We start from the raw sequence: 24,763 nt of genomic DNA, 5'->3' as shown, positions 1-24,763 counted from the left end.
TAGCCCGCCAGGCCCCTCTGTCTGTGGAATTCTCTAGGCAAATCTCCTCCTCCAGGGGATCTTCCCGACCTAGGAATCACACCTGCGTCTCCTGCATTGCAGGCAGATTCTTTACCATCTGAGCCACCAGCTAAACCCACTGGATGTCCATGCCCTAATTCTTAGGATCTGTGAATATGCTTCCTTAGACAGCAAAAGGGACTTTGAAAATGTAATAATTATAGCCATGGAGCTGAATTATCACGGTGGGTCCAATCTAATCATGTTGCCCCTTAACACAGAACGTGCCCTGGCTGGAGTCAGAGATGCAGCAGGAGAGGAGGCCAGCTTATAAAAACATCAACCAGGTAATATTCCCTCCCAGCCTGAGAAGGAATCAGCAAGCTGTTGCTGACTCTGAGATGTATAGGGGCCCACGTGCAAGGACCACAGAGTAGCCTCTAAAAGGTAAGGGTCACTGTTGGCTGACAACAAGGACACAGGGACCTCGAGCCAAGAGTTTCAAGGACCTGGATTAGCCAATGATCTGAACGGGCTTTAAAGTGGATTCTTTCCCAAAGCCTTGAGTGAGGCTGATGCCTCCATCTTAGCCCAGCAAGACTGGTGTTAAGACTTCTACCACCAGACCTGTGAGATATAAATGTATTGCTTAAAACAGTTCCTTTTGTGGTCATTTGTTACAAGAGGCAAAACCCCCCCCAAAAAAAACTAAATACAGAAGCCAAAAGAAAACAGGCAGTTAAAGGTCAGGTCAGCTTCATCAAATGCTGCCGAGAGTCCAGTAACTAGAGGACAAAGAGGGGTCTAATGGATTTGGCAACAACAAAAGTGAATGGTGGCCTGAACCCCGGGAAAGTGGTACTGGAGTGGAAAAGAAAATGAAGAGTAAGGAGGTGGAGACAGGATAGTTGAGAAAGCCTTTGTAGCAACCCTTTTGAGAAGTTTTTCCCAGGAAGAGGAGGAATGAGACCACCTGTAGCAGGAGGGAGATTTGGGACAAAGAGAAGCCTGTTTGTTTTTAGGTGGGGGATTTAGGGACACACCTAAGTGAAATGAAATGATCCTGTGGTCAAGGCAAGATGGGTGCAGGAGAGATGGGATGCCCAGTGGTGCCCAGTCCTCAACTTGCCAAGAGTGGGAGGAAGTAAGGAACAGGTTGGAGCGGGTGGGATCTCGGGCCATTCTCCCTTTGTACCAGGAGCACACAGGTGTAGCAGACTTGCTGATGGCCAGGGGCAGGCCCAGCATCACCTTGCTTCTGCAGGAACTGGGCAGATTGACTTTAAAGTGCTGTCCGCCTCCTTTGTATCCCTGGAGCCGGAAGGAGAGGGAGGGAGCGTTGGAATCACCCACATCCATGGCCCTGACCATTTCAGCAGCCCCCACCCCCACCCCGCGTCTGAAGCCTTGTCCTCTGCAGCGTGTCCCGCCGGCCACGTGTCCGCAGCTCCGCCATCACGTACCCAGCAGCTGACCCTCAGCACCTGCACATCCTCGCCGCAAGCTGCGTCACGCTCCCCGTGCCCCTGCCACGTGTCCCGTGGTGCACCACGTGTCCCGTCATGCCCCACGCGGCCTGAAGTAGCGCGGGATCCAGCTTTGTGCGTGCCCCACCCACTCCCACCACGTGCCCGGTCACGTGACCTTCCCGGTGTCCGCACACGTGGTCTGGCGCACTCGCCACTGGCGGTTGGCGGCGGTTGGAGCCGAGCCATGAGCGTCTCCTCGAGGCCCTTGAACGGATTGTCACGGTTGGACGCGGAAGACCGGGTATAAAAGGGCAACCGCATCGCTGTGGGGCATAGGGCGGCGGGGCCTAGGGGCAGGCGGCACGGAAATGGGGGGCAGCGCCCAGAACCCGGGAGTCCTGCAAAGAGACGATTCCCCCAGACAGGTGAGGGCCCCGGGCGCCGGGGAGTAGGGGTTGTTTGGAGCCGGCAGAGTCAGGGTGTCCATCCAGGGCTCTGAGGTGGTGTGTTTCATCCCCCGTAAGTCTCCATACCAGCGCTTAAGTCAAAGGATGCTGGACATTTCGGGGGACCGAGGCGTGCTGAAGGATGTCATTCGAGAGGGAGCTGGAGAGCTGGTGACACCGGACGCCTCCGTGCTCGGTATGTATGGCTGCCGGGCCCAGGCGCCGTCTGCCCTGGGAGGCTGGCGGTGCCCAAGGGCTGAGTTTCAAGGGGTAAGTGAGGAAACCCATTACCCTTTGTGTGAGACAGCCGTGAACAGGGGCTCTGGGAGGCCATCAGCCCAGCTCTTGAGCCACACCGCCAAAGGGTAGGCATCTAAACGTTGAGCAAAACTTTTTTCAATCATGGGGTGGGCGGTAGGGGTCAAGTTCAAGGTACTTAACATTGTTTCTGGGTGACAAAGAGATTTGATATGGAGGCATGAGTGTCTTTTCTTTTCCTAGTGAAATATTCTGGATATCTGGAGCACATGGACAAGCCTTTTGATTCTAATTGCTTTAGGAAAACTCCTCGGCTCATGAAACTTGGAGAGGGTAAGTTCAGATGAAAGTGAAAGTGTTGGGGACTCAGTCCTGTCAGACTCTGTGACTTCTTGGACCGCCAGGTTCCTCTGTCCTTGGAATTCTCCAGGCAAGACTACTGGAGTGGGTTGCCATTCCCTTCTCCAGGGGATCTTTCCCACCCAGGGATTGAACCCAAGTCTCCTTCATTGCAGGCAGGTTCTTTGCCATCTGAGCCACCAGGTAGCCCAAGTTCAGATAAAGTGAAAGTGAAGTCGCTCAGTCGTGTCCGACTCTTTGCAACCCGTGGACTGTAGTCCACCAAGCTCCTCCATCCATGGGATTCTCCAGGCAAGAATACTAGAGTGGGTTGCCATTTCCTTCTCCAGGAGATCTTCCTAACCCAGGGATCAAACCCAGGTCTCCCACATTGCAGGCAGACGCTTTAACCTCTGCACCACCAGGGAAGCCCTGATAAGGAAGTTCAGATAAGGAGCTGGGAAAAAGAAGTTGCTTGGGGGAACTGACGCAGGGTAGTGCCCGAGGACCAGAAAACTATCCAGGGCACTTGAGTCCGTTTTTCTGAGGCCGGGTTTTGCTAAACCAGCCGTGTTGTCTTCCACATTCTCCTCTGAGACCTAGATATTTGGGAGATGGCTTCCCTGGCAGGGTTATCTTTGCATTTGTGGCGTAACCAGGCATGTACATATTTCTTTGTTTATTATGAAGACATTTGTTGAATGACTATTCCATAAGGCAGAGTGAAAAAAAAGGATGTACTCATATGGTTAGAAAGGCTGTGACCAGTGTTGTAGAGATTGACACACTCCAGACAACTAAGCTGGTGAAATCTGGGGGGCGGTATAACGTATAAGCAGTGTTTGGTGGGAATGCTTAATGAAGGCACAGTTCATTCCAGCTGGGAATAGTTCACCTCAGATGGGGTATTCGAATGAGCCCTAAAGTTTGAATAAGAGCTCGCTCAGAGTAGAAGCCGGGCGTGAGGGGGTAGGAGAGCACATTATGGGAAGAAGGAACCCCGTGAACAAAGATGTCAAGGCCAGGACACTGCGGCAGCTGGAGGAGTCTGGGGGCGGGGTGAATTGGGGCAACAACGCAGAAGGCTTGGGGATGCCTTTCGGAGAGATGCGGATGTGAAAGGGGAGGCCATGAGGGGCAATGGGCCAGCTTCTACCGCGTTTTTTGTCACTTCTTCCAGATATCACACTGTGGGGCATGGAGCTGGGCCTTCTGAGCATGCGGAGAGGGGAGCTGGCCAGGTTCCTGTTCAAACCCACCTATGCCTATGGAACACTGGGCTGCCCTCCGCTGATCCCCCCAAACACCACCGTCTTGTTTGAGATCGAGTTGCTCGACTTCCTGGACTCTGCTGAGTCGGACAAGTTTTGTGCCCTCTCAGCCGTAAGTTCTGGAGCACAGATGTTAGCTCTTTGGTAGAGGGATGGGTTTGTGTTTCAGGTAATTATCCTACCCCACTGGTGATCGTCAGCCCCAGGGTCTGACCAAGGCCCCGGTGTGGAGAGATGGAGGGGAGGAGTATCTTATCACTCACTAGTGTGTGTCTGCCTGAGTGCTGCTGGCCCTGATGTGTGGGAACCTGTGCTCGGCCAGGGTTATGGACCAGCAGGTTGAGCTGCCCTTTGTCACCATTTGCCTAGGTCTGCCTGAAAGACAGTATTCGCTTCTCAGTGCTGTTTGGTTTTCAGCAAGTCAAGCACTGGTAGCTCATAACTAGGTTGACTATGTAATTTGTTGTCCAACCCAGGACCCTTGAGAGGGAAAGGGACTGCTAACTGATGGGATACGAGGACGCTGGGTGTAAACTGGGATGGATGGCCTCTGTCTGAACATAGCTTTAAAACTGCTTTTCCTCTGTAGCCTCACACAGAACTTACCCTGTACAGACGGGGCTTCTAATCGTCAGCAGTGATGGGTGCTCCTTGTCCTGCTGTCTCACCCTGGCTGTACGCGTGGCCTTAGATGTCCACCCCAGGTTCACATGATGTCTCCCCGGCTGAACCATCACCACCGCAAGGGAGAGGCACTACCGTTTTCTCATATTTTCACAAAACAGAGGTTCTTGCAGAAAACCTGAGTCCCACCTCTTGTATGCTGATTTCGAATGTTTAGGGATGGGGCTGGAGAAGGCGATGGCACCCTACTCCAGTACTCTTGTCTGGAAAATCCCATGGACAGAGGAGCCTGGTGGGCTGCAGTCCATGGGGTCACTAAGAGTCGGATATGACTGAGCGACTTCACTTTCACTTTTCACTTTCATGCATTGGAGAAGGAAATGGCAACCCACTCCAGTGTTCTTGCCTGGAGAATCCCAGGCACAGGGGAGCCTGATGGGCTGCCGTCTATGGGGTCGCACAGAGTTGGACACGACTGAAGTGACTTAGCAGCAGTAGGGGTGGGGCCAGGATGTCTGTTTAAAAAGAGGCTCCACTGGTAATTCTGATGTGTACCCAGGGTAGAGCATCATGGTCGGAAAGACGAGCAGAGCTCTGGGCAGACCAGGACTGTCAAACACTTGCTGGATGAGTGGTTGTCATGAGACCTGAACTTTGTGCTTGGCAAGTTCCATCAGCTTCTAATTCTATGAGAAACTGTTTCTTTAGGGAGCATCTCTGGGTAGGTCTAAACTAGTGGACTTCCGTTTGGCCCTCATCCGTGAAACAGCAGTAATGACATCTACCTGCTGTGGCTTCTGTTGGGATTTAGAGATGACTCCTACGCAGGCCCCTAGCCCATGCTCGGCACAGCTGCGGCGGCAGAGGTCGTGGTCTAAAGGAACAGACCTAACAGCTCTAGTGGCACTGGCGCTGTGGCGGTGGGGCTTTCAGTTTCCTTGCTGACGTCCTTGTTTTTGATCCTTAGGAGCAACAGAGTCAGTTTCCACTTCAGAAGGTCCTAAAGGTGGCAGCTACTGAACGAGAGTTTGGCAACTACCTTTTCCGCCAAAATCGTTTCTATGATGCCAAAGTGAGATATAAACGGGTAAGACTGCTTCAGAGTGTAAGTTTAGACCCTGGAAACTTCCTTTAAGAGAGAGAGACTTTATCTCTGTCCCTTCTTCTCACCTACAACTGTTAAGAAAAATCTTAACCTAAAAATCCTCATGCCAGAGGGCTAAAAACTGGGAGAGGGGATGCAGGGTTTAGGGGAACCTGGTAATGTTTTAGTATGGATGTGGTTTACATGAGTGTGTTCAGGTTGTGCTCGTTCATCGAGCTCGATGCTTGCTTTTGTACTTGACTGTGTATTTCAATTAAAAAGTGTTTAAATTCTCTTTCTAGTTTTGGGTCCTCTACCAACTGACTTCTCTACCCCATTTGCCATGTTTATTTCCTATCTCTTTGACAGTGGACATTCATCTGAATCTAATGCCATTCTTGCCAAGCTTCTGATTGTGATTTGGCTTCCTGTGGAGGTTCTGCTGACAGGAATCCGCTGTTTGCTTTGTAACGCGTTCACGAATATTATGAGTACTTTCTGTGTGCCCAACTTTGCCCCCTAGGCTATAGAGGCAAACAGGATAAAGTTTAGGGGCATTCTGATTTTTGTCTCATTTGCATAGCGAGCCTGAACATTCAGGATTTGCATTCAGCTGTAAACCACAAAATCCTGAAAATTTTTTTCAAAAACTAGTGATGTAATTTTTCTCACATAAGAAGGGAGGCACTTCAAGGCCAGCATAAACAGCTGTTCCACAAAGCCATCAGGGAACGTTCCAGAGGTCTCTCTGATCAGCTGCCCTTAAGCGTGTCTTTATTATCTTTTTCCTTCTCAAGATGGTAGTTCAACCTGCAGCATCATGTGGTCATCTGGGCAGGAAGAAGGGAGGGAAGAAGAGTCTGGTGTGTGTATTCATATTACAAGGTTTCCAGAATTCTCCTACCCTGACTATTCATGATATCCTATGGTGAATGTCCATTTGCCCTTAGCTGTATGCAGATAGGAAGCTGGAAAGTATGGTTTAATTACTACGTTGCTGCTTTGAATGAAATGGAGGCTCTGTTGGAAGAGGAGGGAAATATTTCTTCTCTCTCTCTCTCTTAACGTAATAGCCTCTAGGTCCATTTGTTCGTCACAGATGGTGAGGTTTTGTTCCATCTTATATGGGCTAAATAATATTCCATTATGTATATATACCACACCTTTAAATATTCATCTGTTGTTGGATGCCTCAGTGGTGGTGTTCAGTCACTAAGTGGTTTCTGACTGTTAGCAACCCCATGGACTGCAGCACGCCAGGCCTCGCTGTCCATCATCAACTCCCAGAATTTGCTCAAACTCATGTCCATTGAGTTGGTGATGCCGTCCAACCATCTCATCCTCTGTCATCTCTTTCTCTTCCCTGCACTCAATCTTTCCCAGCATCACGATCTTTTCCAGTGAGTCGCCTCTGGCTACTGTAAATAATACTTCAGTCAACATAGGGTGTATATATCTTTTCAAATTAGTGTTTTTGTTTCCTTTGGACAAATATCCAGGAGTGGAATGCTGGATCATATGGTAATTGTGTGCTTAACTTTTTGAGTAACCATACTGTTTTCCATAGTGGCTGCATCAATTTATATTCTTGCCAACAGTGCCCAAGGTTTTCTTTTCTCCAGATTCTTGCCAGCTCCTGGCTATTTGTTGTCTTTTTGATGGTAGCCATTCTGGCAGGTGTGAGGTGATACCTTATTGTGGTTTGATTTGCATTTCCCTGATGACTGGTGGTGTTGAGCATCTTTTCATGTGCTTCCTGGCTGTATATATATCTTCTTTGGAAAAATGTCTATTTGGGTCCTCTGCTTATCTTTCAATCAGTTGTTTATTAATGTTAAGTTGTGTGAGTTCTTTGTATATTTTGGATAATAACATCTTACTGGATATATTGTTTTGCAGATATCTTCTCCCATTCATTGGTGGCTTTTTCTTCTTGTTGATAGTTTCCTCTGCTATGCTTTTTAATTTGATGTAGTTTGATTTGTTTGTTTTTGCTTTTGTTTCCTCAGCCTGAAGAGACTTACCCAAAAAAGTATTCCAAACGTGGGTGTCAGAGAGCATACTGTCTGTGTTTTCTTCTAAAAGTTTTTTGGTTTCAGGCCTTACATTTTAAGGGCTTCCCTGGTGGCTCAGATGGAAAAGAATCTGCCTGCAATGGGGAGAGACCTGGGTTTGACTCCTGGGTTAGGAAGATCCCCTGGTGGAGGAGGGCATGGCAACCCATTCCAGTATTCTTGCCTGGAGAATCCCCATGGACAGAGGAGCCTGGTGGGCTATAGTTCATGCGGTTGCAAAGAGTTAGACACGATTGAGCATAGCACACAGCCTGCGTTTTAAATCTTGAAATTGTGTGTGGTCTGAGTAAGTAGTCCAATTTGGTTCTTTGCCTATAGCTGTCCAGTTTTCCCAGAGCCATTTATTGCTTACTATTGTTGAGATATAATTCACGTAGCATAAAATTCACACTTTTAAGTGTACAGTTCAGTAATTCTTAGTTTATTCACAAGGTTGTACAGCCATTACCACTACTGAATTCCAGAACACTCCATCACCCTAAAAAGAAACCTGTTAGCAGTTACCATTCCCTCCTGCTAAGTAGCTTCAGTCGTGTCCGACTCTGTGCAACCCTAGAGACAGCAGCCCACCAGGCTGCCCCGTCCCTAGGATTCTCCAGGCAAGAACACTGGAGTGGGTTGCCATTTCCTTCTCCAACCATTCCCTCCTACACCCCCAATAATCCCTGTTTTACTCTTTCTATGGATTTGCTTATCTGGGATATTATGTGTAAATGGAATTATGAAGCATGTGATCCTTTGTGTTTGGCTTCTTTCAGGAAGCAAAATGCTTTCAGAGTTTATCTAGGTTTGTAGTATGTATTAGCAGTTTATTCCTTTTAAAAATTTTATTTTTTAAATTGTAAAATTTGCCAAACATAAGTTTTACCGTTTTAAGCACTTTTAGGTATATAACCCAGTGGCATTAAGTATGTTCAGAATGTTGTGCAACCATTGCCACTGCCTGTTCCAGAACTTTTTCATCATCTCAAACAGAAGTTCTTTATCCAGTAAACAGTAACTCCCACTTCTTCTGCCCCCAGCTTCTGGCAACCTCTATTCTGCTTTCTGTCTCTGTGAGTCTGTCTATTGCGGGTACTCATGTACGTGGAGTAATAGCGGCATTTATCCTGTCCTGGCTCCTTTCACTCAGCGTAATGTTTCCGGTGTCATCCAGGCTGTAGCGTGAGTTAGTACTTCATTCCTTTCTATAGACGAATAACATACTGTGTTGTGCGGGTCTTAGTGGGGCTTCCCTGGTGGCTCAGACAGTAAAGACTCTGCCTGCAATGTGGGAGACCCGGGTTTGATCTCTGGGTCAGAAATTGCTTTTCCTTGGAGAAAGGAATGGCTTCCCACTCCGGTATTCTTGCCTGGAGAATTCCGTGGCCAGAGGGGCCTGGCAGCCTGAGCCTGTCGGCTGTAGCCACGGGGATCTTGCTGCCTCCTGTTTATGTCCATCAGTTGGTGGGCATCTGGGTTGTTTCCACTTTATGGCTATGGTGAATAATGTTTCTAAGAACATTTGTTCACCAGTTTTTGTGTATAGACTGATGTTTTCAGTTCTTTGGGGTACATAGCTAGGAGCCCAATTGCTGGGTCATATGGTGAACCTGTTTAACTTTTTGAAGTACTGCCAAGTTGTTTTCCATGGTGGCTACAACTTTTCACATTCCCACCAACAATACAAGGCTCCCAGTTACTCCACATCCTCACCAACACTTACCTTCCATTTTTTAAAATTACAGACATCCTAGTGGGTGTAAAGTAGTATGTCATTGTGATTTTGCGTTTCCCTGATAACTAATGATGTTGGGTGTCTTTTCATATACTTATTAGCTATTTGTGTGTCTTCCTAGGAGAAATGTTTATTCAAATCCTTTGCCCGTTTTAAATTTGATTGTCTTTATTGTTGAGTTGTAAAAGTTCTTTATTCTGGATACTAAACCCTTATCAAATGTGATTTGGAAATATTTTCTCCTATTCTGTGGTTGTTATTTTACTTTTGTACATTCCTGAAAAGGAAAAGATGTCTTTTTATTTCAGAAGTCAAAATAAGTTATCTGAAGGCATGGACAGTGACAGCAGTAAACCATTCTATGTTGTCGACCGAAACCGGTGACTGCCTGTTATAATGATCTTTCTTAAACATCAGTCAGCCTTCAGTCATTTTGTTCTTTCACTTTTTTGATAGTGTCCTTTGAAGCACAAAAGCTTTTAATTTTGATAAAGTCCCGGTAATTTATTCTTTAGGTGTTTGTGCTTTCAGTGTCAGAATTCATCTAAGACTACAAAGGTTTACACTCATGTTTTCCTCCAAGAGTCTTTCTTACAGTTAAGCTCTTAGGTTTAGGTCTGTGGTCCATTTTGATTAATTGTATGTTGTCTGAGGTAGGAGTCAACTTCATCCTCTTGCTTGCTGACATCCATTTATCACAGCACCATCTGCTGAAAGGCTACTCTTTCTCCGTTGAGTGGTGTTGGCACCTTGTTAATAATCAGTTGATTCTAGATGTACATAGGTTTGTTCCTGGATTCTCCATCTGCCTTGTTGGTTCTGTTCCATTGATCTACGTGTCTGTCTGTATGGGGACCACACTGGCTTGGTAGGAAGCTCTGAGATTAGAGAGTGTGAGTCTTTCAACTTTGTTCTCTCTCTGACCACCCTGCCTTCACCGCGCCTTTTTTAAGTGTTAGGATCCCATGAATTTCCATATGAATTTTCAGATCAGCTTGACCATTTTTGCAAAAAAGGCAGTTGAAATTTTGGCAGTGGTTGAATTGAAAATGTAGAATAATTTGGGCACTATTGCCATCTTAACAGAATTAGGTGTTTTAATCTGTGAACATGAACTGTCTTTCCCTTTACTGAGATCTTGAATTTCAACAACGTTTTATAGTTTTCAGTCTGTAAGTGTTGCACTTTAAATTTATTGCCACTTATTTATTCTTTTTGGTACTATTATAAATGGAGTTGTTTTCTTAATTTCCTGTTTGAATTGTTGTTAAGTACAGCTAACACATATATTGATTTTGTGTCTTTCAACTTTGTGAACTCATTTTTTAGCTCTGATTGTGTGTGTGTATTCTTAGGGTTTGCTGTACATAAGACCACCTTCTCTCGACCACCTGTCTCTTCCTTTCCGCAGGCCTTGTTGCTCCTCCACCGGCGAACAGCGGCCCCTGAAGAGCAGCACTTGGTGGAGACCGCTAAGCTGCTTGTTTTCCTCAACCTGTCCTTTACTTACCTGAGGCTGGAGCGCCCCGCCGTGGCCCTGCGCTATGGAGAGCAGGCTCTGATCATTGACCAAAAGAACGCCAAGGCCCTCTTCCGCTGTGGACAGGTGAGCGGGAGGGCAGGGGCCTGGGATGGAACGCTCGAGGAACGGCCGCAGGGCGGCGGTCAACTGTGTTACTGCCGCAGGGCTCTTGCCTAAAGTGTGCTTGTAACGTTGTCCTTTGAGCAGGCTTGTCTCCTTATGACTGAGTACCAGAAGGCCCGGGATTTTCTAGTCCGAGCCCAGAGGGAGCAGCCCTTCAATCACGACATCAATAACGAGCTGAAGAAACTGGCCAGGTGAGACCACTGTTTGCAGGAGTACAATCAGAGAAAGAAATGTGTGGTGTATCTGCTGCTCTGGCCTGTTCACTTCAGTAAAGAACTGTTTGATGTTGCCAAGCCCATGTTAGGAGGCAGCGCCCCCTAGAGCTGGCTTTAGGAGGTGCTCAGCTCTCTAAACCCGCAGCTCTGGAGAGGGGGTGGAGGCCTAAGACAGACCTCCAAACCACACACGTCTGGACCATTGCCCACCTCCCTGTCCTCCTTACCAGGCAACACCCTAAAGAGGTGGCCAGTGTGATTTTTAGAAAGGGCAGCATTCTTCAGATATTCTTCCCTGCCAGCTGAGAACCTCTGTTCTCAACTGACTGCAGGAAGATGTCTTAAAGATGCTGATTTGATCTGAAATGGCTCTTTCCGGTCTGAGGCATTCCCTAGGATGACTCTCTTGTTACCCAGGTGATACCAATACCAGTATCTCAGTAATGTAACTTTTTCTGATTGTGGAAGCTACATATTCATTGTAGAAAACTTTGAAAATTTCAACATAACTCCATCGCCTCATAACCACTGTTATTTTTTTTAAGGTGTTCTTTTGTTTCTCTTTATCGGTGAGGTTTCTCTGCTTATGTTAACATTTTTAAACGTTTAATCCAGATTGCTGGTTAAAGCTTTCTTTTTTAAAAAGCATGTGTTTATTTCTGGTTGTGCTGGGCCTTTGTTGCTGCGAGCAGGCTTTCTCTAGTCGCAGCGAGCGGGGACTGCTCGATAGTTGCAGTCCGGGGTCGTCTTTGCAGTGGCTTCTCTTGTTTAAGAGCACAGGCTGCAGGTGTGCAGGCTTCAGCAGTTGTGGCCCACGGGTGTAGCTGCCCTGAGGCGTGAAGGGATTGAATTGTGTCCCCTGCACTGCAAGGCAGATTCTTAAGCACTGGACTGTCAAGGAAGCCCTAAAGCTTTTTTGACATTAAAAAAAAAAAAAGCACAAGGTGTGTGTACCTCCTGCTTGGGTCCAACTATTTGCATTTCAGGCCTTGAAGACTTACAAAACAAAAATTTCCTTTCTAGTATTTATAAATATCCTGTTAAGAAAGGTGTAAAAATTTTGGAATCTGACCATTTTTTAGCAGGAAAGCCCCAAGATAAATGAGAGATCTCTGAGTATGAGGTGTTGCTCAGCTGGACGCAGCCGACAGCCTGACAGTGGCTCCCAGCCTTCGACGCTGCTGTCTTTGCAGATGGTGGGCTTTTTGTCCAAGGGTTTCCTGAACAGCCCTCTGGGGAGCCCCCCCATTTCCCCCCTCCTCCAGCATTGTTTCCACCCCCTCCTGATTGGGTTTGAGGCCTGCTGAAGTTGCGGTGTTTCTGGCCCTGAGTGGAGAATTCTAGCCGCCAGGTGTCACTTGCCGTAGCTGCTGCGCGTCTCTTAACTACTGGGTATTTCTTCCTGCAGTTATTACAGGGACTACATGGACAAAGAGAGAGAAATGTGTCACCGGATGTTTGCTCCTGGTGACAATGGCTCTACAGTAGGAGAAAACTAAAGGTAAGCTGACACACAAAAAGCTTCAGGATGAACCCATCATCAGGTGAAAATACCGTTAACTCAAAAATGCATTTACTACGTCCTCCCGGAACAGTGTGGTTTAGCCTCACCAGTCTTAAATGAGTTCCTTTTTAAAAATAATTTTACGTGTGTATTTCTAGCTGTCCTAGGTCCTTGTTGCCACGTGGACTCTCCTTTAGCTGTGGGAGCGGGGGCCACCCTATAGTTGTGGTATGTGGTCTTCTCAGTGCGGAGCATGGCTTCTAGAGAGCATGTCTTTGGCAGCTACAGCCTGTGGGCTCAGTAGCTGTGGCCCCTGGGCCCCAGAGCACTGGCTCAACAGTCGTGGCACACATGCTTGTCTGCTCCACGGCATGTGGGATCTTCCTGGACCAGGGATCGAACTGGTGTCTTCTGCATTGGCAGGCAGATTCTTTACCCCTGGACCATCAGGGAAGCAAGCTCCAGCCTCGCCAGTCTTAATCACTCTCAGAAACACTGACGTTAGGCTACAGTTGGGCCAAATCAATCCACAGAAAACCTGTTTTATAAGTGTTGACTGGTAATTTATTGAACACTGTACTGACAGCAAACCAGAATGGTTGTCTGGGTTCAGAATGCTGTCAGGCTATCGGTTGTTTACCCTCATGATCACTGGACTGATGGGAGCTCTAGCTCACTGCCCTGCATCGTGAGAGCCCATGGGGCTGTGTGCTGCCAAGCCAGGAAAGGATCTGAATTCAGAATTTCATGTATAAACATCACTGCTGAATGAGTATCGAATTTGCACCATCGTATGGTAGAGAAGTTGTGAATCAGATTGTCGTAAGCCAGGGGCCATCTGCTGTCTGGGTGAGAAGGTGGGCTGTTCTCCTTGGTCCCCAAGTGACAAATGCTGCCCACTGGAAAGAGAGGAGCCCTCCCTCCTGGAGCCGTGGGCCGCTGTGGTGCAGAGGCAGGCCCGTGCTGTGGGCCTTCTTGAAGGGTCACGGAAGACTTGGAAGGTCCATCCAGGGCTCGGGCTAGATTCATAGGTCTGAGAAGGGTCCATCTAGTCAAGGCTATGGTTTTTCCAGTGATCATGTATGCATGTGAGAGTTGGACCGTGAAGAAGGCTGAGCACCGAAGAATTGATGCTTTTGAACTGTGGTGTTGGATAAGACTCTTGAGAGTCCCTTGGACTGCAAGGAGATCCAACCAGTCCATTCTGAAGGAGATCAGCCCTGGGATTTCTTTGGAAGGAATGATGCTAAAGCTGAAGCTCCAGTACTTTGGCCACCTCATGCTAAGAGTTGATTCACTGGAAAAGACTCTGATGCTGGGAGGGATTGGGGGCAGGAGGAGAAGGGGACAACAGAGGATGAGATGGCTGGATGGCATCACGGACTCGATGGACGTGAGTCTGAGTGAACTCCGGGAGTTGGTGATGGACAGGGAGGCCTGGCGTGCTGCGATTCATGTTGTTGCAAAGAGTCGGACAAGACTGAGCGACTGAACTGAAGCCTAAACGTGAAAGCAGAAATGTTTCATGGCTTTTATTCATCTCCTTCACAGTAGTGAGGCTGTCCTTATGGTTATTAATGTGGTGGTTTATCTGGGCAATGAAGATGATGCTTTATCTGGTTTTTCCCCCAAACCTGAAAGCCTCCAACCTTACCTTCCATTGAACACATTGTTAATGATGATTGATTCAGATGTCGAGGGTGGGGATGGTTGGTGACCGCTAAAGTTCCACTTACTCCAAGAATTAGAGATGGAAGGTGCTGGGGCAGCAGGGGGTGGACCCCTGGTCCTTCAGCAAACACACCCCACCGGGGGTTACACACCAGGTTCTGGTTTCTCCAGGACTGCATGATGTAACTCTGTTGTCTGGTTTACTGTTATTTCAGAAAATTAATGGAAACAAAATCACCTGCCTTAAACACCTGGTTGGCTTGAGTAGATAGCTCTGTTCTCTTAAGAGAAGTCAAACGAGAGACAACAAGAAAACAGCTGCCGAACGGGCTCATGGTGATAAATCTCTTCTTTGTTTCCTGCTCTGTCTCTCTACAAAAGAGGCCTGAGAGAAGGAGGCAGAGAAAAGGCCCATTCAGTCCAGAGTTTTCTCACGAGTGATCCGTACGCTCTTGTCTCTGCTCCATCAGAAACAGACAGTTGGTGTCACACGCCAGCGTCACTGTCACCGCTGACCATGACCCTGTGACCCTGGCCTCCAGGCCTTGTGGGGACACCGGTGTGTTCACAGCTCTCCTGAGCTATGAGCCAGATGACCATTGGTGTCCGGCAGAAATGGAGGTCCAGTGGCTTTTCACCATGACATTTTGGACCATGAGCTGGCAGGCCCTTCTGCTTAATGAACATCCTGTTTCTCCCAGGTGTGTCCTAGGAACAAGGCCTTGGAAACCCAACAGGACAGTTTCCTCTCTGTTGTCCTCACCTCCCACCTCTCTGCGTCCAGGAGACATTTTTTAGCTGCTGATTCTGAGATGGCTTCTGGGGTGTCCCAAAGTCTCGAGTCTGTCTGTATCACCAGCAGATTCCCACTGCCACTGAGATTGTAACACGTGTTAACTTTTGTGTCATCCATGGTTTCTCGGCTCCCCTTTTCTGTATTGTATTGTACTCGTACCTGGTTAGTCACTTCAGAAATCTAGCTTTTTATCAATAGATCATGTCACCAACCTAGTTTTAACTAACTAGGATCATTTAAAATCCATTGTCTTCCAGGCTGTTAGAAGCTACTGACTTTTCTCCGTCTTGTCTTCTGAAATGTTTGTTTCTTCTGATGGAACAAGAGTGCCCTCAATTATATTCTCTAAGCCTCTGGTGACAGTAAACTTAGTTTTTTGAGATCAGTGGGCCATGTCTCTTTCACCTTTGTATTTTCTAGCATCTGGAACCATGCCTAGCATGGGATTGGCACTCAGTAAAGGGTGGCTGGATCAAGTATGAATTAGCCGAAACACCAGCCTCACCTCCTTGAATCCTTGCCTTCCCAGCTGACTCCCGTACTGGCTCTCAGGATTCATGTTCTTGCCGATAGCAGAAACCCATCCTTAACAGTGTTCACTGCAGAAGAGGTTTGCTGAGGGGACCCTGGGGGAGCCTACGGGATCTGGGGAGACACTGAGCACTCAGAACTCGGCTGGTAGAGATGGAGGGCCTTGGGGAGTCCGTCCTTCCTCGCTGCCTCCTCTCCTGCCCTGAGGAGGCCCAGGCGTCCATTCCCACAGCCTTTCTATACAGAGGGGAATTCCTAACCCACCCTGCCCTCCTCTGAGCCAGTGCAGCTCCAGTTTGAAAAATCTCTAAGCAGGACTCTGGCTGGGTTTGGAGGGTGTGGAGTCCCAATTATTATGTCATTTCATCCACAAGGATTTCCCTGCGTATCTCTCAAAGATAAGGGTCACTCTTAAAATTTTCTTTCATTCTCTGAAATGCTTGTCTGTCTGCTCATTTGCTTTTCTCTTTTCCATGTTGCAGGCTTTCCACAAATGGTTGGTGTTTCTTGGCTGCTTATTCACATTTAAGAATGAAACAGTAAGAAAATTTGACCAGGGGCTCTGTTTACCTGGGCAGGTCTTCTCAACTCATCCTTCTTAATTTAAGGCTGAATAGATGGGTGCCAACCGAAATGCTTTGAGATCCTTAAATACCACAGGGAGGAGCTTTGCACTGGGCTCCAACTCCTACACTAGCTTATAAATTCTGTATTAATCTGCATATCCTCAGTTTCTAGTGAGGTTGAACACCTTGGCATATTTATTGGGCCGTATATTCTTTGTGCGTATTTCCTATTGCTGTCCTTTGCTCACTCTTGGGCGTTTTCTTTATTGGTTTGTAAGAACTCTTTTCATGTGATGGCTGTTTACTAAATGTCTGTTATGCACATTCACATAGTTTCTTCTGATGGTTTTGAGTGTTTATACGTTTCTGTGTGTGGCTGCTTTCTGTGTGGTCTCTGGAATCCACCCTGTGCTCACACGTGGCCTGTGGGAGTAAGCAGAGGTCTGTCATGAGGGAGCAGGAGAGCTCAGGGTGTGACAGGCTTGCTGATAGCTCTTCTTGGAGTCTGAGCATCAGTCTGTGTCCACAGTGCTTTGTAATGTCCATAAGCCCATTTAATCTTCCCATCATATTTTGAGGGAGAAATTATGCCGATTTTACAGATCAGGGGGAGGAATAAAGCTCAGAAAATCAGACCCTTTCTCTGTGAAGGTCTTTGTGTGTGTGTAAACAACTGTGACCATTTTCATTTGATTTGAAATGTAAACCCCCAGATGCTGTCTGAGGCTTTGAATACATTCAACTTCTCTCTCTAGCTGGGGCGTTATCACTGATTGCTCAGGGATTTTTTTAATTCCTTTCTTAGGTGTTTAGGAATTTCCTCCCTCTTCTCTGCTCTCCATACTCAAGAGAAGCTGAAGCCTTTGGGCTACAGAATTAAGAAGACTGAGCCATGTTGCTTGGCCAGCCTCAGGGAAAGAATATCCTTACAGATTTTTTGAAAGTGTTTTCTGGAAAGTCAGAGCAGCTCCCAAGAGGCTCAGGTAGAAATAAAGGATAATAATAAGCTCCTGTAGTTGAGGTTCTAGTGTTCCTTTAGTCCTGGTTCAGAGAGTGTCGGCCAGAGTGAGCCCTGGAGCTGCAGGCTCCACAGAGCTCAGTGCCGAGGCTCGGGGGTCCTCTGGGGTCAGGGGTTCCCGTGTTCCAAAATAGCCTTCCTGTGTCCGACCTGTACTGGTCACTTGCCAGGAAACCCTAGGAGGAGATCATCATCCCTCACAGTGTGTGACCAGATTCAGATGAGAATCAGCTTGATCCTGTTCTTCCCAAAGGGATTAAGGAGAAACTCAAATCCACTGTAGAGTCTATAAAGGTATTTCATGCCTCCAATTAGACGTGTCTGAGTCCTGAATAAATAGTAACTTGCTTCAGTGTATTTTTGTGATTTTATATGTTGTCAGTTCTGACTGACTTTCCCTGGATCTCCACTTCTTTTACGCCTCTCAACAGAGGTGTGTTTTCCGGGGAGTAACTGGGCATCCATCCTCTTGTTGGATGAGGGCCGTGCCATTTTCCAGGCAGACTGTTAGATAGTCCCTTGATCTTTAGGAAATCCGTGACGTGCCTTTTCCTCCAGCTCAGGAGGTTTCTGACGCCATCCCTTTGTTGTGTGCCTGTAAATACTCCACTTGCGTGGGCACCTTTTGATATGCCGCTTCCTGGGAAATGTTTACACTGGTAGTTTCTTCGGCCCCTCACCTCTCTTCACAGCTCCTTTTGGCAGCCGCTGTTGTTCAGTTGCCAGGTCATGCCCGACTCTTCGTGACCCCTGGACTGCCCATGGCAGGCTTCCACGTCTCTCACCATCTCCAGAGTTTGCCCAGGTTCATTCATGTCCATCAAGTCAGTGATGCCATCCAACCGTCTCATCATCTGCCGCCCTCTTTTTCTGCCTTCAGTCTTTCCCAACATCAGGGTCTTTTCCAGTGAGTCAGTTGTTCTCATCAGGTGGCCATAGTATTGGAGCTTTAGCATCAGTTCTTTCAAAGAGTATGTAGGGTTGGTTTCCTTAAGACTGACTGGTTTGATCTTGCTTTCCAAGGAGCTCTCAGGAGTCCTGACAGCATAGCAGGCCCTGAGCCCCACTGCCGACTGAGGTTTGCTTCTGGGCTCTTTGTGAGTGAGGTGTCAACGAAGGCTAGTTAGTTAAATTCAGGAGATAGACTAGGGTCCTTTTTCTGGTCTTCAAATCAGTGATTACTGACGTGCCCTTACCTTTCCATAGGGGGCTGAAACATGGAAAATCTGGATTCTCAGATTTAGCTTGTTTTCTGCGACATCAGCCGAGTCATTGAACCCCTCTGGGCTGCAGTCTTGCCGTCTGTACAATGCAGTGATCAGATCTTTAAGATCTTTCTGTACCTCCTTCATTCCCATCAGATGTTGGCTCAGTCTGTTTTTAATTTCTTGGATTCATAATTACCTAATTACGAATAAGCCGTGTCTCTAGGCCTGTGTAACCCAGGCCCTGACTTAGATGAGTAAGGATACAGGCACAGAGTGAAAGAAGCGAGCATCAGTAGTCAGGAATGAACATGAAGTCACCCAGGAGGAGGTGTAGAGAGAGGAGGGACCCTGGGAGCACAGCATGGAACCGAGAGGACAGGCTGGGAGCCCGAGGGATGAGTGGGAGGGTTAGCTGGGAAGGCTCTGGTGGGCTTCAAGGAGCCACGCACGAGCCCCTGAGTAGTTGCGTGTCCTGCACAGAGACAAGCGACAGCTGCTGTCAGCTTCACAGAGGGGTCTCTGACACCAGGAGAGGCAGAAACAAAAACAGGACAAAAGAAACCCTCCAGGGGGTGAATTTCACAGAGGAGTGACCAGCTGCAGCACGCCCGCCAACACAAAGGACAAAGACTGGGAAATGGCTCAGTCATTCATCCCAGTGTGGAGTGGGCGGCATGCAGGCAAGACCACACGCCTGCCCCCGCCCCCCACGCACTGAGAGCAGGAGGTGCAAGGCAGGGAGCAGGCCCGTGCTGCTGGCCCAGCATCCTCAAACCCTGGTTGGTGGGCCCCTCCCCAGGGGCTTGACTCAGCAGCTTGGCTGGGGCCCCAAACTTGCTGTTTGTCACGAACTTCCAGGTGCTGTGGGTCAGCTGGTCCGTGGAGCACAGTAAGGTAGACGGCTTTCTCAAGACATCCTCGTGAGAAGAGGAAAGGACGCAGGGGCAAGCCAGCGGGGTCTGTCAAGCAGCTGATGGCCAGGCTGGGCGTGTTTAGAAACCCACCAGCAGCTCCGTGTTTTGAGCGGTTTTGGCATCACCTCAGTTGGATGTTCCCAGACCAGCTTCTGCCCCAGGAGGCATTACCTGGGACAGATCTACAGCTTTCACCCCGGCTGTATTCCATTGTTCAGGGACACTGTTCACGTCTGCCCGCTCACTATTCTGTGCAGCTACTGTGGACACTGATCACATCATTGCTGGAGTTTCTATTTCACAGTGACTGTGCCTTTTCCCCAGGCCTGGGGTTCACGCTCCTCAGAAGCAGCTTGTTTAGTATTAATATATTCAGCTGGAGTCTGCCCTCCTGGACCTTTGTCTGTGTTCCCTGCCCGAGTCTGACTTCTGTCTTTGTATGTCTCCTGGCTGATCTTTGCTTGAGCCCCGGGTACATGACGGCTTTCTCTCTGCCTTTTGCACCTTAGTATACAATGAGTATTGGATTTTCAAAATGAAATGTGAACTTTTTTATTTTGATGCATTTTCGTTCATGCCTAAGCATCCCTTTTTATTAGTTTCAAATTGAAAATTCTGTTCACTGAACTTCACAAGCCCCAGTATCTGATCTTGGACATTCTGCTTGCCCATCTGCACCTTTAGGCGCACGTTTGTGCTGTGTAAATGTTGAACACAGGGCTTATTTCTACAGTCAGTCCATGGGACACAGACTGGATTGAGTTTTTGTTTTCATTGATGATGATTAAACTTTTTATTATGGATATTTTCAAACCTATTCAGATTTAGAAAGAATAGCATGACAGTGTGGTTATCAGCATTCTGCTGTTCCGTTTCTTCTACCATCCTCCCGCCCTGTAACTTTTTGTCAGTATTTTAATTTAAATTATAAAAATGCTATGTGCTTACGGTTTTAACCCAGAAGGTGGAGAATAAAAGCTCCCTGTCCCCAAACCTGTTTTCTAGAGGTAACCACTGACGTTTCTTATGTGTCCTTCCCAAAGCATTTCTGTGAATATTCAGGATTATGGGTGTCTGTGTAATCTTCCACACAAATAGAAGTATACATTTCGTACCATAATGCAGTTTGGATGTTTTCTAGGTTAACATACAAAGAGCTGCCTCAGTTTAAGAAAACAACTCAGCGGCATTCCATCCTACGAGGGAATCCTCATCTTCCTAGCAGTGATTGATAGGCAGACAGACAGATGACATGGATATCCCCTCAGTTTTCTATGGTGTTTGTTTAAATGTCATGTCACTGGGTGATACATGTGTAACTTCAGCTGATCCAGGAGTCACTAAAGTGACCTCTCAAGCTTCTGTACCAGCTTATATCCCCTTTGGTGCTGTTGAGATTCCATTATTTGGCTTTGCCATCGTCAGTTTTATTAGATGCCTTAATCTTTGCCAGTTTGGCGCATCCAAAATGAGATCTTGTTATTAGTGTTGACATGTCCGTGATCAGGCATCTTTTCAGATGTTCAAGTATCCTTTCTATAAATTGCCTGTTTCTCTTTCTGAGTTTTTCAGGTTTGGGGTTTTTTTGTTTGTTTGTTTTGTTTTGTTGATAGTAAAATGTCGGTTGCTTCCCTGGATACTCTAGGCATACGATCGTCATTCAAGTAATGGTAACTTTGTCCTCTGTTTCCCACCTTCTCTTATTCAGAGCCCGTCTCCGCCTGTGGGCTGAGCACTTCCAGAATAGTGTTAGATGGTGGTGACGGACGGCTCAGCACCACATCTTGCGAGACCATGGTGGGTGGGCCTGTTGCTGCTATGCTGCTCAGCATGATCCAGGCTTTCAGTGAAGATACAGTCTCCTTTCTGTCATGCTAAGGAAATGCTTTTATACTCAAGTTTCTGTCAGGAACGATTGTTATCAAATGCCTTCCTGTCACAAAGATAAGCTTTTTTGACCCTTTGGCCTCTTATTGTGGTTTATAATGTTGAATCTTTGCAGTAGGGATAGAAATATTGTGCATTTTTAGTTGGTTGCTTTGGGAGAGGACTGAGTGCCTTTAACACAAAAGAGCATATTCCTTCCCTAAGCAGACACAGTCATGGGACATTCTGTAATGAAAGACCTGTAAGCTGAGTAGGAGAATTGGAGGCCAAAAGAAGCTGCATTTGCTCTTCATAGGTTAACAGGAGTCCTCGGTTTTCCTTGGGTTGCATGATGAGCGCTGGCACAGGTGAAGGGGCTACTCTTCTGACTGGTTCTTCAGCCCCGCAGTCTCTTCCACAGAGCAGCCAGACTCATCCCTAAAGAGGCAGTTCCCTGCTCAGAAGCTCCAGTGACCTCCACTGGGGAGAGTGAGCCTGAAGCCCTCTCAGTGCCTCTGTGGCCCGCGTGACAGGCCCCCTTGCTGGCTTTCTTCCTTGTGCTCACTCCACTTTGCCCACACAGACCTGGTACCTGTCACGCTCTCCAGTCATGTTCTTGACTCTGGGCCTTTGCACTGACCTTCCTCCAAGCGGGAAAGACCTTCTGACTGTTCAGAGCTCGGTCTACTTAAATGTCGCCTCCTTGGAGAGGTCTTTGCGGTTACTTTATGTTAAATAACAACTGACGTCCTTCTGTGTCCCCATAGCCTGATGATTTTTCTTCACAGTAGTTATGTGTTTTGGTTTATCTCTCTATCCCACTGAAGAACGTCCCAGGAGGTGTGTCAGTTGCATTTCACTGGTGTCATGTTTTTCTGTAATGTACTATAAAGGGCAGCCAAGCAGGCTTAGCCAGCAGAGTGCCACAGCACTTAGAGGCACAGAAAAGCACTCTTCGTGGTAGATTTAAGTGAGCAGCAAGATGGGCATCCTCAGAAAGCACTGGCCTCCTCTGCTGCCTGCACTGGCCACCTGCTTCTCCCAGGGCTTGGGTTGAGGGGGCTGTCTCAGGCAGGTGTCTCTCCCCCACCCTGAAGCTGCTGTTCAGCAAGGCGGCAATGAAGGATGTGTTCTTGACTCTGACCCCCGCCCCTCAGCCCTGGACACCCACATGCGCCAGGGCCCCAGGCTGGGCCGGCGTGTCAGCCAGCGCCCACCCCTGTGTCCCAGCATTTCCCACGGTTCTGGGCCCAGCTGGGGAGGCAGTGGCTGCAGAGCCCTCAGTGGGTTGTCCCGCCAGCTTTCGTTGTGTTCCCACCTTCAGTCGAGGTCGTACTGGTCTTGCGACAGCTCAGTGAAGTATATCCTGTAGGAGTGTTTGACAGGTGAGGAAGCAAGGGGTACAGCTGGCCCAGGGTCACAGAGCCAGAAATAGTGGAGCCGGGAGCCCACTTGGACCCCCCGGCTCTGGGTAGACTACCACACCGGGTCCCTGCCGTCAGCGCCCGAGTTACCGGCCTCCGTGGCGAAGCCAGCTATCCTGTGGAGCTTCCGGGTGAGGCCTGTCCAGGCGTCTTGTCTGGTTACATCCCTAGTGGTCAGTGCCGCCCATGTGTCCCCCTGAAAGCAGCCGCTTGTACGTTTGGCCCTTTGGGAGTGCTTTTGACATCCTCGAGTGGTTGAGGATGTGTAGCCCTTGTGGAACAATCGAGATGGACCAATGAGGAGAGCTCTGCCCACACTCAGGAGTTAGTCATCTATTTGGGGGCTTCATCTGAACAGTAAAATTGAACTAGATGGTCTCAGGGGCCCTTATGTTCTGATTTTCTGAGGTGATGTTCTTGAAGTTTCAAAGCCACCTTATTGACAGGCCACCATTTCCCAGGACCCACCCCTTAGGGCCCTTGCCCCCTAGGGGCATCTGTCTGTCCCTGGTTCCTGTCTGGACTCAGACCTGGAACTGGCTCTGGCGCCCTCTGGGACAGCTGAGTCCCACTGTGTTTCTAACTGCTGTGTTTGATTCCTAGATTTCGCAGCTAATAACAAGCAAGAGAAGCTGCCTGGAGTTCTCCATCATTATGCGAGGTGGGCAGAGCGCTTTCCGGAAGGATCTCCTCGGGGCAGACTGTGTGCACGACCTGCTTGGAAGAGGGGCTGAGTTTCTGCAGTCCAAGGCCACGGCCCTGTCTTGACTGATGCTGCTGGAGTGTTTTCACAGCTGCTGCTTTCTGTTTCACGTCTTCACGCAGAGGAGGTGAAAGGGCAGCTGCTGACAAGTAGGACAAAGCTATTTTTAAGGCAATTGCTTGTTTTTCCAAATAGAATTAGTCCTTGGCTCTTCCCCAGTCCCAGCCCCCTTCCTGCTGCTCTCGTCCCTGGGTGAATACAAATAGGGATTGCTTTGTGTATTTTGTAGGGCTCTTAGCTTTGAAAAGGGAGAATTATGTTACAGATGTTTTTTTGTTGTAAGTAAATAAAACACTTCCTTGTCTTTGCAAGATCCAGTGTAACTTGTGTTGAGTAGAGGGACAGCTATTCACTGAGACCAGTTGGGCCAGTGAGAGTGCGGGTTGGGTTTGTTCTCTGGAGCCACAGCAGTTCTTTGTGACCTGAGGGTAAATGCGTGTGCTTTTGCATTGGGGTTCCCTTGAAATCTGCTCCCTTCTATGGGGAGCTGTTTCAAGAGAGTTAATTGGAAACCTGGGAGCCAGCCAGTCCTCCTGCACTGTTGTGGACGGTGAGTCTTGCAAAAATGTGTGTGTTGAGGTGTTACAAAGCCAGCCTCCCCGCGGTGTCTTGGACAGTGTGGTGCTGGGTGGTGATAGCTGCCACCTGAGGGTCCGCCCGGGGCCCTCACCTCATTGCTGCTGCTCATTCTTGGTATGAGTCTGGGAGGTGAGCAATGGCCCTGCCCTGACCAGGAAGGAACAAACTGGCCTCGAGGGACTTTGACACTGCCCCAGGGCTCTTCTGAGTCAGGGCCACTTCTCCCCATCATGGGACAGCGGGGCTGGTTTGGACAGGCCTCTGGCTCCCAAAGGGCTTGGCTGTCCCCACCCAGCCCTGGTGCTCAGTCCTCCTCTGTGAGCCTTGCTCTCCCCACCCGACCCTCACCGTCTCATTCAGAGCCATGGCCCGAGCCCAGGGAGGAAGGTCTGGGCCTGGGTCACGCGGTGAGGGCCGAGCTGGAGTGCTCCTAACTGAGAGGGCAGCCTGTCCTGCCACATGCTCAGAGACCTCCCCGCTCCCCACGCCCGCAGGCTGGTTGCTGTCTTCTGAACAGGGTCTGAGGGTTTTTCCGTTAGAGACAAGGCCCGGAGCCCTGGCTGACTTTTGCTGAGCAAACTGGGCGATAGGTGGCGACATAACCCGCTCTATGCTTCCCAGCGAGCCCTGCGGCCCACAGAAACCGCGGCCCACCTGCCTGGGCTGCTGCAGGTGCCCCAGCCTGGGCGGGGTGGTGACCTTTGGGACGGCTCTCTGCCTCTCTCTCGCCCGAGCTGCTTCACCCAGCCCAGCTGTTCAGAGACTGGTCTGTGCTGG

General features: G+C 48.6%; 1 protein-coding gene across 2 annotated transcripts; it reads left to right on the top strand.

The window, feature by feature from the left end:
* Positions 1–1,605: 1,605 nt before the first annotated feature.
* Positions 1,606–23,718, top strand: FKBP6 (FKBP prolyl isomerase family member 6 (inactive)). Of its 2 annotated transcripts, none has more exons than XM_042240153.2 (9): positions 1,606–1,770; positions 1,994–2,111; positions 2,417–2,506; positions 3,693–3,895; positions 5,375–5,494; positions 10,695–10,889; positions 11,013–11,122; positions 12,555–12,647; positions 23,248–23,718. In XM_042240153.2, the coding sequence occupies exons 1-8, from the start codon at positions 1,714–1,716 to the stop codon at positions 12,643–12,645; spliced, it is 984 nt and encodes a 327-aa protein (XP_042096087.1). In that variant the 5' UTR covers positions 1,606–1,713; the 3' UTR covers positions 12,646–12,647; positions 23,248–23,718. The 2 variants fall into 2 exon arrangements, with proteins under 2 accessions (XP_042096087.1, XP_011959859.3); XM_012104469.4 differs by lacking the exon at positions 1,606–1,770 and adding an exon at positions 1,802–1,894.
* The last annotated feature ends 1,045 nt before the right edge of the window (positions 23,719–24,763 follow it).

Source organism: Ovis aries, chromosome 24, assembly GCF_016772045.2.
Source record: "Ovis aries strain OAR_USU_Benz2616 breed Rambouillet chromosome 24, ARS-UI_Ramb_v3.0, whole genome shotgun sequence".
In the NCBI taxonomy this organism is placed as follows: domain Eukaryota; kingdom Metazoa; phylum Chordata; class Mammalia; order Artiodactyla; family Bovidae; genus Ovis; species Ovis aries.
Note: the sequence above shows the minus strand (reverse complement) of the source record. Positions and strands in the feature narration are given on the sequence as shown.